This window comes from Phyllobates terribilis, unplaced genomic scaffold, assembly GCF_046119375.1.
Source record: "Phyllobates terribilis strain yellow unplaced genomic scaffold, ASM4611937v1 Scaffold_8__6_contigs__length_399053987, whole genome shotgun sequence".
Lineage (NCBI taxonomy): Eukaryota > Metazoa > Chordata > Amphibia > Anura > Dendrobatidae > Phyllobates > Phyllobates terribilis.
In genome coordinates, this window is record NW_027362768.1 from 343,982,397 (window position 1) to 343,994,701 (window position 12,305).

The 12,305-nt window shown below is 42.4% G+C and overlaps 1 protein-coding gene across 3 annotated transcripts in view; it reads right to left on the reverse strand.

Annotated features, from left to right (window-relative positions):
* Nucleotides 1-8,232: 8,232 nt before the first annotated feature.
* The window catches only part of EOGT (EGF domain specific O-linked N-acetylglucosamine transferase), a 39,582-nt gene continuing 35,509 nt past the window's right edge, over nt 8,233-12,305 (reverse strand). For all 3 annotated transcript variants that reach the window (XM_073644717.1, XM_073644715.1, XM_073644716.1), the window contains 2 exons: nt 10,837-10,939; nt 8,233-9,586 (listed from right to left, as the gene is read on the reverse strand). In XM_073644717.1, the coding sequence (XP_073500818.1) occupies nt 9,440-9,586; nt 10,837-10,939 (250 nt within the window). In that variant the 3' untranslated portion in view covers nt 8,233-9,439. The remainder of the gene's footprint in view (nt 9,587-10,836; nt 10,940-12,305) is intronic.

Here is a 12,305-nt window from a genome sequence, read left to right on the forward strand (position 1 = left end):
TTGGGAATTTATGTCACTGAGGAATGCTGGGCCACTTGTAAGACCTGACATGGTGCACAGCAAGGGTCGAAAGTCATAGGGAAAAGGAGAGAAGTCCGGTCCTGAAGACAAAACAGGTGCATAACACTATATTCATAGTGGAATCCCTGCATATCCACATCTCTAATGTACAAAAGTAAGTGAACCCTTTTTCCTATAATGAACATCTCGTACAGATTTGTTTGTTGGTTGGATTTATTTTGTCCTCTTTTATAGAAGTGCAGCACTTCCAGTTCCCATATAAGTTTTCTGTAAGCGCATTATTACTATTCTTATTAACGCTGAAGTAGATAATCTCCTGCAAAGATGATAACCTTGATGTGTGCAATCAGAAAAACAAAAGTGGAAGTTAATTGTAGATGGTGCAAAAAGTATTAACCATGTGGAATTGCAACTTTTACAATCTTACCGATTGATTTGGTCAATTTTGACGCACTGGGGGTTTTTAAAGTGATGTTCACGAAAGGTTAAACTCACCATGAAACTCAGCAGTGTTGCTCCCATTGTTTACAGTGTTGAGCAGTTCCTTGTGGGTGGGACTTAAAAAAATTGTGGAACAGAAGAAATAATTATTTGAAGCATTAATATAAAGGATTTGCTTACAACGATGTAATGGCTTCTTTCAGTCAATGAGTTGTCCAGTTTAGGACACCCATTTTCATGACCTCATTAGTTCTGGTATGATAAATACATTTTCAGAAAAATACCAATAGACCCTGATAAATCCGGTTGACTTATTCGAGGCTAACCCTTAAAACTCACTCTATAGTGCTAACCACGAGGCGTCTTTCTAACTTGCTGACCACTCTCTAACAGCTAAGACACCTAGATGGGTTATAGAAAGTGTGAGCAGGTCTTTATCATTCTACAGGAAGCGGGGGCAGGTCTTTATAGTTCTACAGGAAGCGGGGGCAGGTCTTTATAGTTCTACAGGAAGCGGGGGGCAGGTCTTTATCATTCTACAGGAAGTGGGGGCAGGTCTTTATCATTCTACAGGAAGCGGGGGAAGGTCTTTCTAGTTCTACAGGAAGTGGGGGCAGGTCTTTATCATTCTACAGGAAGCGGGGGCAGGTCTTTATCATTCTACAGGAAGCGGGGGCAGGTCTTTATCATTCTACAGGAAGCGGGGGCTGGTCTTTATCATTCTACAGGAAGCGGGGGCAGGTCTTTATCATTCTACAGGAAGCGGGGGCAGGTCTTTATCATTCTACAGGAAGCGGGGGCAGGTCTTTATCATTCTACAGGAAGCGGGGGCAGGTCTTTATCATTCTACAGGAAGCGGGGACAGGTCTTTATCATTCTACAGGAAGCGGGGGCAGGTCTTTATCATTCTACAGGAAACGGGGACAGGTCTTTATCATTCTACAGGAAGCGGGGGCAGGTCTTTATCATTCTACAGGAAGCGGGAGCAGGTCTTTATCATTCTACAGGAAGCAGGGGCAGGTCTTTATCATTCTACAGGAAGCGGGAGCAGGTCTTTATCATTCTACAGGAAGCAGGGGCAGGTCTTTATCATTCTACAGGAAGCGGGGGCAGGTCTTTATCATTCTACAGGAAACGGGGACAGGTCTTTATCATTCTACAGGAAGCGGGGGCAGGTCTTTATCATTCTACAGGAAGCAGGGGCAGGTCTTTATCATTCTACAGGAAGCGGGGGCAGGTCTTTATCATTCTACAGGAAACGGGGACAGGTCTTTATCATTCTACAGGAAGCGGGGACAGGTCTTTATCATTCTACAGGAAGCGGGGGCAGGTCTTTATCATTCTACAGGAAACGGGGACAGGTCTTTATCATTCTACAGGAAGCGGGGGCAGGTCTTTATCATTCTACAGGAAGCGGGAGCAGGTCTTTATCATTCTACAGGAAGCAGGGGCAGGTCTTTATCATTCTACAGGAAGCGGGGGCAGGTCTTTATCATTCTACAGGAAACGGGGACAGGTCTTTATCATTCTACAGGAAGCGGGGGCAGGTCTTTATCATTCTACAGGAAGCGGGAGCAGGTCTTTATCATTCTACAGGAAGCAGGGGCAGGTCTTTATCATTCTACAGGAAGCGGGGGCAGGTCTTTATCATTCTACAGGAAACGGGGACAGGTCTTTATCATTCTACAGGAAGCGGGGGCAGGTCTTTATCATTCTACAGGAAGCGGGAGCAGGTCTTTATCATTCTACAGGAAGCGGGGGCAGGTCTTTATCATTCTACAGGAAGAGGGAGCAGGTCTTTATCATTCTACAGGAAGCGGGAACAGGTCTTTATCATTCTACAGGAAGCGGGGACAGGTCTTTATCATTCTACAGGAAGCGGGGACAGGTCTTTATCATTCTACAGGAAGCGGGGGCAGGTCTTTATCATTCTACAGGAAACGGGGACAGGTCTTTATCATTCTACAGGAAGCGGGGGCAGGTCTTTATCATTCTACAGGAAACGGGGACAGGTCTTTATCATTCTACAGGAAGCGGGGGCAGGTCTTTATCATTCTACAGGAAGCGGGAGCAGGTCTTTATCATTCTACAGGAAGCGGGGACAGGTCTTTATCATTCTACAGGAAGCGGGGACAGGTCTTTATCATTCTACAGGAAGCGGGGGCAGGTCTTTATCATTCTACAGGAAACGGGGACAGGTCTTTATCATTCTACAGGAAGCGGGGGCAGGTCTTTATCATTCTACAGGAAGCGGGAGCAGGTCTTTATCATTCTACAGGAAGCGGGGGCAGGTCTTTATCATTCTACAGGAAGCGGGGGCAGGTCTTTATCATTCTACAGGAAGCGGGAGCAGGTCTTTATCATTCTACAGGAAGCGGGGGCAGGTCTTTATCATTCTACAGGAAGCGGGGGCAGGTCTTTATCATTCTGCAAGAAGCGGGGGCAGGTCTTTACCATTCTACAGGAAGCAGGGGCAGGTCTTTATAGTTCTACAGGAAGCGGAGGCAGGTCTTTATCATTCTACAGGAAGCAGGGGCAGGTCTTTATCATTCTACAGGAAGCGGGGGCAGGTCTTTATCATTCTACAGGAAGCGGGGGCAGGTCTTTGTCATTCTATAGTAATTGAGGGCAGGCATTTGTCATTCCATAGTTATTGGGGGTGGGTCTCTGTCGTTCTAAAGTAAGTGGGGGGTGGTCTTTGTCTTTCTATAGTAAGTGGGGGCTGGTCTTTGTCTTTCTATAGTAAGTAGGGGTGGATCTTTGTATCTCTACAGTAAGTGGGGCAGATCTTTGTGATTCTACAGTAAGTGGGGGTCGATATTTGTCTTTCTTAGTAAGTGGGGGTGGGTCTCTTTCGTTCTACAGTAAATGGGGGCGGGTTTTTTGTCATCCTACAGTAAGTTGGGGCACGTCTTTGAATATCTGTTCCTGCTCTTTATACAACAGACAGGAATAACAGAGAGGTGGACTTTAAATTCAGGGCAGGTAATCGATTCGACAAGGCATGTTGGGAAACGAGGGAAAGGAAGCTCCAGCACCTATAATGCTATCAGAATCCTCATGAAGAGAAACCATCGACACAAAAAAAGCTGATCATAGAGACTATGAGTTGAGGGCACTTAGTGCTGATAGGTGGTGTCTCCTGCACGGCAGCAGATACGTGCTGAAACCTGATGGGATTCAGGCTTGCTCTGATCGCATCTAATTAACCCCCTTAGATGCTGTAGTGAACAGTGACCACGGCATCTAAGCGGTTAGACAGAGGTAAGGCCTGATCTGTTACCCCCATAAAGTGATCGCAAGAACTTCATGGGTTGTTCACAAGACAGCCTAGGGTCCATAGGAGGGGGCTCAATTCGGACCTTTGATATGGGCCCCTGGCCCCATTAAACCGATGGGATAGCATCATTGACTACAGGAAGCTCTGAGCAGTCTTGAATGTATAGATTTTGTTCTGAATCTCCTTCGCCTGTCATTTTATTTATATATGGATGCGTGCGGAGAAATTTATGGAAAATCGCTCTACAGGACAGCGGCCCCAGAAATCTAACATGTTTTGTATGATAAACCCTGCGCTTCTGCATTTACCAATCTCCCTCTCACAGTCGCCTTAACCAGAGCAGCCAGCGACAATTGGCGTCGTAATGGCGTTAGTCACAATGAAAGTTCCCAAAGTTGAGCAGGTATACGGGCGCATTTCACGCCGAGGTCAGAGCCGCGCACATCACATATAAATGCGCTGGAAACATTTTGATTGCCTGCCAGAAACAATTTGTGTATTTATAGCCGTTGAGAATATTTTCTATCTTTAGACACATTAAAGTAAAGCCGAGCTATCTGATGTAATCAGATTTCATAACCGGGAGAATGAAAACAAAATCGTATTTTTTTATCATCTCGCGTTCAGGAGTAATATTTGCCAAATAAATAAGTGTGACAGGACAATTGTGATCACAACGACGGGAAGCATTGAAATGCAAATGGGATTTCACAGAAGCTTAGTCTTCAGGATACGGGAGGTGTGAAGGGACTAATGAGATGATAATGATAGATAGATACAGAGATAGATAGAGATAGATAGATAGATAGATAGATAGATAGATAGATAGATAGATAGATAGATAGATACAGAGATAGATAGAGATAGATAGATAGATAGATATAGATACAGAGATAGATAGATAGATAGATAGATAGATAGAGGGATAGATAGATGATAGATAGATAGATAGATAGATAGATAGATGATAGATAGATAGATACAGAGATAGATAGAGATAGATAGATAGATATAGATACAGAGATAGATAGATAGATAGATAGATAGATAGATAGATAGATAGATAGATAGAGGGATAGATAGATGATAGATAGATAGATACAGAGATAGATAGAGATAGATAGATATAGATACAGAGATAGATAGATAGATAGATAGATAGATAGATAGATAGATAGATAGATAGAGGGATAGATAGATAGATAGATAGATAGATAGATACAGAGATAGATAGAGATAGATAGATAGATAGATACAGAGATAGAGATAGATAGATAGATATAGATACAGAGATAGATAGATAGATAGATAGATAGAGGGATAGATAGATAGATAGATATAGATACAGAGATAGATAGATAGATAGATAGAGGGATAGATAGATAGATAGAGATAGATAGATAGATAGATACAGAGATAGATAGAGATAGATAGATAGATAGATAGATAGATAGATAGATAGATAGATAGAGATACAGAGATAGATAGATAGATAGATAGAGGGATAGATAGATAGATAGATATGGGATAGATAGATAGATAGATAATAGATAGATATATGGATAGATAAGATAGATAGATGATACATAGATGATAGATAATAGATAGATAGATAGATGATAGATAATAGATAGATGATAGATAGATAATAGATGAGATCTATAGATAATAGATAGATAGTCTCTCTAGAGAATCACTGGTGATAGAAGTATATTCCTCTGTTCAGGCCTGGAGTTCTAGCAGTCGGCTAGTTTCTTCTTGGAGTTCTTTTGTGATCGTTGTCGGGATCGCGCTGGTGTCTTCTCAAAGCTAAGTGTTTCCCTTGTCTGTTTCCCTTGTTTGTCTTTAGTTGCAGTGGGGGCTGACTAGTGCTCACCCCTGTCCCGCTCCCTATCTAGGGTCAGCCAGGGCTAAGGTATCCTGCTCGGTGATAGGTGAGGAACCTATTTAGGAACGATAGGGGAGTCAGGGTGTTCTAATATCTGCTTAGCGGTCTCCACTCTCCCTTTCCCTAGTTGCTGGACTTCCCCTCCTTTTCCTCTCGTCATGCGCTGGGTCCTTCCCATATCGAGCACAACATAGATACATAGATAATAGATGGATGATAAAAAGATAGATAATAGATAGATGATAGATAAATAGATAGATAATAGATAGATAGATAATAGATAGATAGATAATAGATAGATAGATAGATAGATAATAGATAATAGATAGATAGATAGATAGATAGATAGATAGATAGATAGATAGATAGATAGATAGATAGATAGATAGATACACTGGGTACGGAAAGTATTCAGACCCATTTAAATTTTTCACTCTTTGTTTCATTGTAGCCATTTGGTAAATTCTAAAAAGTTCATTTTTTTCTCATTAGAGTACACTCTACACCCCATCTTGACTGAAAAAAACAGAAATGTATAAATTTTTGCAAATTTATTAAAAAAGAAAAACTGAAATATCACATGGTCATAAGTATTCAGACCCTTTGCTCAGTATTGAGTAGAAGCCCCCTTTTGAGCTAGTACAGCCATGAGTCTTCTTGGGAATGATGCAACAAGTTTTTCACACCTGGATTTGGGGTTCCTCTGCCATTCTTCCTTGCAGATCCTCTCCAGTTCCATCAGGTTGGATGGTGAACGTTGGTGGACAGCCATTTTTAGGTCTCTCCAGAGATGCTCAATTGGGTTTAGGTCAGGGCTCTGGCTGGGCCAGTCAAGAATGATCACAGAGTTGTTCTGAAGCCACTCCTTTGTTATTTTAGCTGTGTGCTTAGGGTCATTGTCTTGTTGGAAGGTGAACCTTCGGCCAAGTCTGAGGTCCAGAGCACTCTGGAAGAGGTTTTCATCTAGGATATCTCTGTACTTGGCCACATTCATGTTTCCTTCAATTGCAACCAGTCGTCTTGTCCCTGCAGCTGAAAAACACCCCCATAGCATGCTGCTGCTACCACCATGTTTCACTGTTGGGATTGTATTGGGCAGGTGATGAGCAGTACCTGGTTTTCTCCACACATACCACTTAGAATTATCACCAAAAAGTTCTATCTTCGTCTCATCAGACCAGAGAATCTTATTTCTCATAGTCTGGAAGTTCTTTAAACTCTATGCGGGCTTTCATATGTCTTGCACTGAGGAGAGGCTTTCGTTGGGCCACTCTGCCATAAAGGCCCAACTGGTGGAGGGCTGCAGGGATAGTTGACTTTGTGGAACTTTCTCCCATCTCCCTACTGAATCTCTGGAGCTCAGCCACAGTGATCTTGGGGTTCTTCTTGACCTCTCTCACCAAGGCTCTTCTACCACGATTGCTCAGTTTGGCTGGACAGCCAGGTCTAGGAAGATCTCTGGTGGTCCCAGACTTCTTCCATTTAAGGATTATGGAGGCCACAGTGCTCTTAGGAACCTTGAGTAATGCAAAAATTCTTTTGTAACCTTGGCCAGATCTGTGCCTTGCCACAATTCTGTCTCTGAGCTCCTTGGGCAGTTCCTTTGAGCTCATGAATCTCATTTGGTCTGACATGCACTGTGAGCTGTGAGGTCTTATATAGACAGGTGTGTGCTTTTCCAAATCAAGTCCTACCAGTTTAATTAAACACAGTTGGACTCCAATGAAGGAGTAGAACCATCTCAAGGAGGATCACAAGGAAATGGACAGCATGTGACTTAAATATGAGTGTCTGAGCAAAGGGTCTGAATACTTATGACCATGTGATATTTCAGTTTTTCTTTTTTAATAAATTTGCAAAAGTTTCTACATTTCTGTTTTTTCAGTCAAGATGGGGTGCAGAGTGTACTTTAATGAGAAAAAAATGAACTTTTTAGAATTTACCAAATGGCTGCAATGAAACAAAGAGTGAAAAATGTAAAGGGGTCTGAATACTTTCCGTACCCACTGTAATTGATAAATAGATAGATAATAGAGAGATAGATAACATACAAAGCAGCCCGAGTCCAATAACATCAGCAGGTACAAGCTCATGAGTTAAAAACCAAAAAACTCTCTTAGATAAATAGAAAAAATATTCAATAAAAGAGTTATTTTAATAGCCTTTGTGAATAGCTCTATTGGAGCTAAAACGTTGGCACTATTCACATGGGCTTTTAAAAATGTTTTTTTTTCTTTTAACTGAAGGACATGTGGAGCGCTGCCTACTTTTTCTATATAGGCAGACATGTATGGTTTTTTTTCGCCAGAAGTAGTGCCACTCTTGTCCACAGGCTATTTCCGGTATTGCAGCTCAGCCCCATTTACTTGAATAAGACATTATATCCTAATGGTTCCTGTATGGCGGCAGACGAACGCTATGCGGAAATAGATTTACTGTAAGGAATTGAATTCTCTCCCTCATTTCTCAGGGATCCTGTGGACGGAGCACAGAATGAGATCATAGCGGCGGGCACCATGTTTTGGATCCTTATACCGCCAGTGTGTATGATCTGTACAGAACAATGCAAATATCAGATTCATAAAGACAACATACAAAAATCTTCTTTTTTCTACGAAATTTATTCAGTTTACAAAATAATTTCCATCCGATACAAACATATTTATTACAAAAAAGCGAGTTTGTAGGACACTGTTTACTTTCACACTTTGGTCAGCCACTGGCATTGTTCAATTTCACACCTTAGTTGGCCAATGTTTACTTTACACATATCACTAATTTAATTAAACTGTACTAATCCTAACTGCCATTCTCAACTGTCATGAACACCAAGACATTATAGTTTAAACTTGGGAAAATCACAAAAATAAATGGGTTTCACATACTGCTGTACCTGCTTTTTTCACTAAAAACGCAGCAAAACGTGATACCTGCGTTTTTGCTGCATTTTTGCACTTGCTTTGTATGGGTGAAAAAATGCTGTAAAAACGTTGAAAGAAGTGGCATGCTGCAGGTGTGTATATGAGATTTCTGAAATCTCATAGACTTTGCTGGTACTGTAAAACGGAGCTTAAAATTTGCATAACAAACACAGCAAGAAATGCAACGTGTGAACATAGCTTAACTCTATGTGATAGTGGATGATGTGACAAGTGCACACTGTCAGGATTCTGCGCTGCTGCCTGCTCGTCATGTTACCGCATAGCTACAGTCACAAGTTTGCTAGCAACTTTTTTTTGGGGTTCATCTCAAGCTCCATTGAGAGAAGTAGGTGCGAAGGTAATCTGCAAGTGATGACCGCTCGAGACAGCAACAGAGGGGAGTCCTGACAGTGTGCATGTCGCACACAATCAGGATTCATCAAATCTGTTGTCACCTAGACTGCAGAAATTTAGCTGAAGCTGGAAAAACCCCAATAGTAACGTACGGCAGATCCTATGAAGATCCAAGAATACCTCTGCGGCATTGCTGGATGCTGAAGTCTGCGTCGATTGGTCTTTTATTTCATTAATGTCACTGATTAGAAAATAATTAATTGATAGTGCTGCCCTTTCTGGATAAATAAATGTGACCGAGAGGAAAAAAAAAAAAAAATGAATAAAAAATTATCAAAACAAAATATAATGGTTAAAAAAAAAAGATAAAATACATAAAACGCGTTGACTCAAAACAAAAAAAGATAAAAGACATAAAACGCGTTGACTTCAAATTTACCTAATTATTTTTTCTTATAATAAATAAATAATTTACGACATTATAAAATAAGAGATTCGATCTACGGGGAAATGTTTCCTGTTTTTCTTTTTTTATTACAGTTCATCGCGGGGTCTTCGCTGCGGCCATCCGGGATGACGAGACACGTGCTCCGCTGCAGAGTTGACCAGCCGTACGAATTCCTCAACCTCGAAGGCGTAATTGGTGAATTTCGGGTGTTCTCCCAAAGTCGGGTGATGTCCCTTAATTAGACGGCATAACAAGCTTTGTCATTGTCTGCCACGTTATCCTTCACGTTGAAAGACAAGTTAATTAAGTAATTCTGGACACAGAAAACAACTTTCATTTAAGCCCCCCGGGAACTATTGATCTTTTTTTTTTTTCAGCACCGAGACACGGGGGAGAATTATTGACAGGTTGAACTAATGACCAATTAATTTACTTTTGATTCTGCCACAGCCTGAAATGTGTCACAACTCAATAGAAGAGGCCTAATAATGAGAACAATAGAGTATTAAAAATAAAAGGCAAAGAGCGACACCTTGTGAACGAGCCGGACGTGACACGGAAAAGTGAGAACGCTTCGTCCTAATATTCTGATATATGAAGGGCTTAAAATGCAAGATTGGTGAGTGTCCAACTCCCAACACCCGCATCAATCAGTTGCTTGAGGGGGCCGCGATATTTCCCCTTTTTCTTGTGAAGGCATGCAATACCAGGTGCAGCCACTACAATATGCACGGCGCTGTGATGAGGACCCGTCACTGGTTTAAGGGCTGTAGTCGCCTCAATCAACTGATCGGTTGGAGCAGAACCCCCACCAATGTGATACTATAAGATAGGCCATCATACTCTATCACCATAAATATGTTATTTCTTTACCTGGTATAAATGCCGCTGTTCTCCTGAATCCGGCGATGTTTTTCTTTTGTTTCTGCGCCTCTCTGTTCTGGAGATATGGGCATCTCTTTCCTGTATATAAAGCTATTCTTATTAACAAGTGGGTGTGGTCATCAAATCTTATGCGTGGGTGTCTTCTTAGGGACCACACCCATTTGGCTATTAAAACTAGATTTATACACAAGGAAGAAGAGGCCATATCTCAAGAACGGAGAGGCGCAGGAAAAAAAGAAAAACATCGCCGGATTCAGGAGAACAGCGGCATTTACACCAGGCTAAAAACGTGTATATTTATGGCAAAACTGACAGGTCTCCTTTAAAACCACTGCTTTCTGTCATTTATTAGTTTTACTTCCAGGAGATAAATATCTGTGCACAGATGCTCAGCATGTACTCGGTCCAGCACCTGTGTGTCCATCACAAGACAGATTTATAGACACAGAACAAAGAAGAAAGGGCCCTCCAAAATAAGGTTGAAAAGGGAAATTTTGGATAATTTGCGGTCACTATGACGTTATATCTGGCGTAATCGGAGGAGATGCCTGTAAGTCCCCAGAACTGTTTGTACGCCCGGCGTCAGGTCAGCACTTACCTTGTCCTGCGGGTAGACTTTATCTGCTTTCTCCCATGTGATGTAGTGAACTCCCCGAAGTCTGGCCAAATCGAAGTAGCACCTGACATCTTCACAATTATACCTAAGGAGAAAAGATCCCATGTTTAATCAATTGTCTGCTGGGTAAGAAGACATCTTTAACCATTTCCTGGACCTTGCTATGGATTTATGGAGCTGCTGGATGATACGGCGCAGATATAGAATGAGTCCCGAAGCGTCTTCCTCTTGGAAACTCCCGGCGGGTTTGCACGAGTTTAAAAGACGTTGTATGCAAATAACCTAAACAGCATAATAAATGCTGAAGATCTCCACGTCTAAACTCCATGACGCCACCTCTACTGACCCAAAACCATAAGAAAAGTCGGCTCCAATATGCGTAAAACTATATAAATAAGCAACAGAAGTTTTGGGATTCTGTTCTGGGAAGCGATGAAACAAAGATAGTACTTTCTGGGTCTATAGAACAGCGGTATGTATGAAGGAGGAATAAAGTGAATGTTGAAAACAAATCCCCACCTACAGTGAAGCATGGCGATGCCCGGTGATACCTACGATGAAGCATGGCAGTGGCTCAGTGATGCCTACAGTGAAGCATGGCAATGTCTCACTGATGCCAACAGTGAAGCATGGTGATGGCTCAGTGATCCCTACAGTGAAGTAAGACAGGGGCTCAGTGATGCCTACAGTAAAGCATGGTGGTGGCTCAGTGATACTTACAGTGAAGCATGACGGTGGCTCAGTGAAGCGAACAGTGATTCATGGTGGTAGCTCAGTGATGCCAACACTGTGGCAAGGTGGTGGCTAGGTGATGCTTACAGTGAAGCGTGGCAGTGGCTCAGTGATGCCTACAGTGAAGCATGGAGGTGCCTCAGCGATGCCAACAGTGATGCATGGTGGTGGCTCGGTGATGCCTACACAGGGAAGCATGGCGGTGGCTCAGCGATGCCTACAGTGAAGCATGGTGGTGACTCTGTGATGCCAACAGTGATGCATGGTGGTGGCTAGGTGACGTCTACAGTGAAGTATGGCGGGGACTCAATGATGCTTACAGTGATTCATGGTGGTAGTTCAGTGATGCCAACAGTGATGCATGGTGGTGGCTCGGTGATGCTTAAAGTGAAGTATCGCGGTGGCTCAGTGATTCCTACAGTGAAGCATGGCGGGGGTTTGATGATGCCCACAGTGAAGCATGGCGATGGCTCAGTGATGCCAACAGTAAAGCATGGCGGTGGCTCAGTGATGCCTACTGTAAAGCATGACAGTGGCTCAGTGATGCCTACAGTAAAGCATGGCGGTGGCTCAGAGATGCCTAGAGTGAAGCATGGCAGTGGCAGATAATTCTGAGCCTGCAGTAGTTAGTAAAAGTGGCATTTTCTGTTGAATTTGGAGAAACCACTTGTTACATTCGCTGTTGAGCTATTTACATTGTTGTTGTTTATCACTAATAG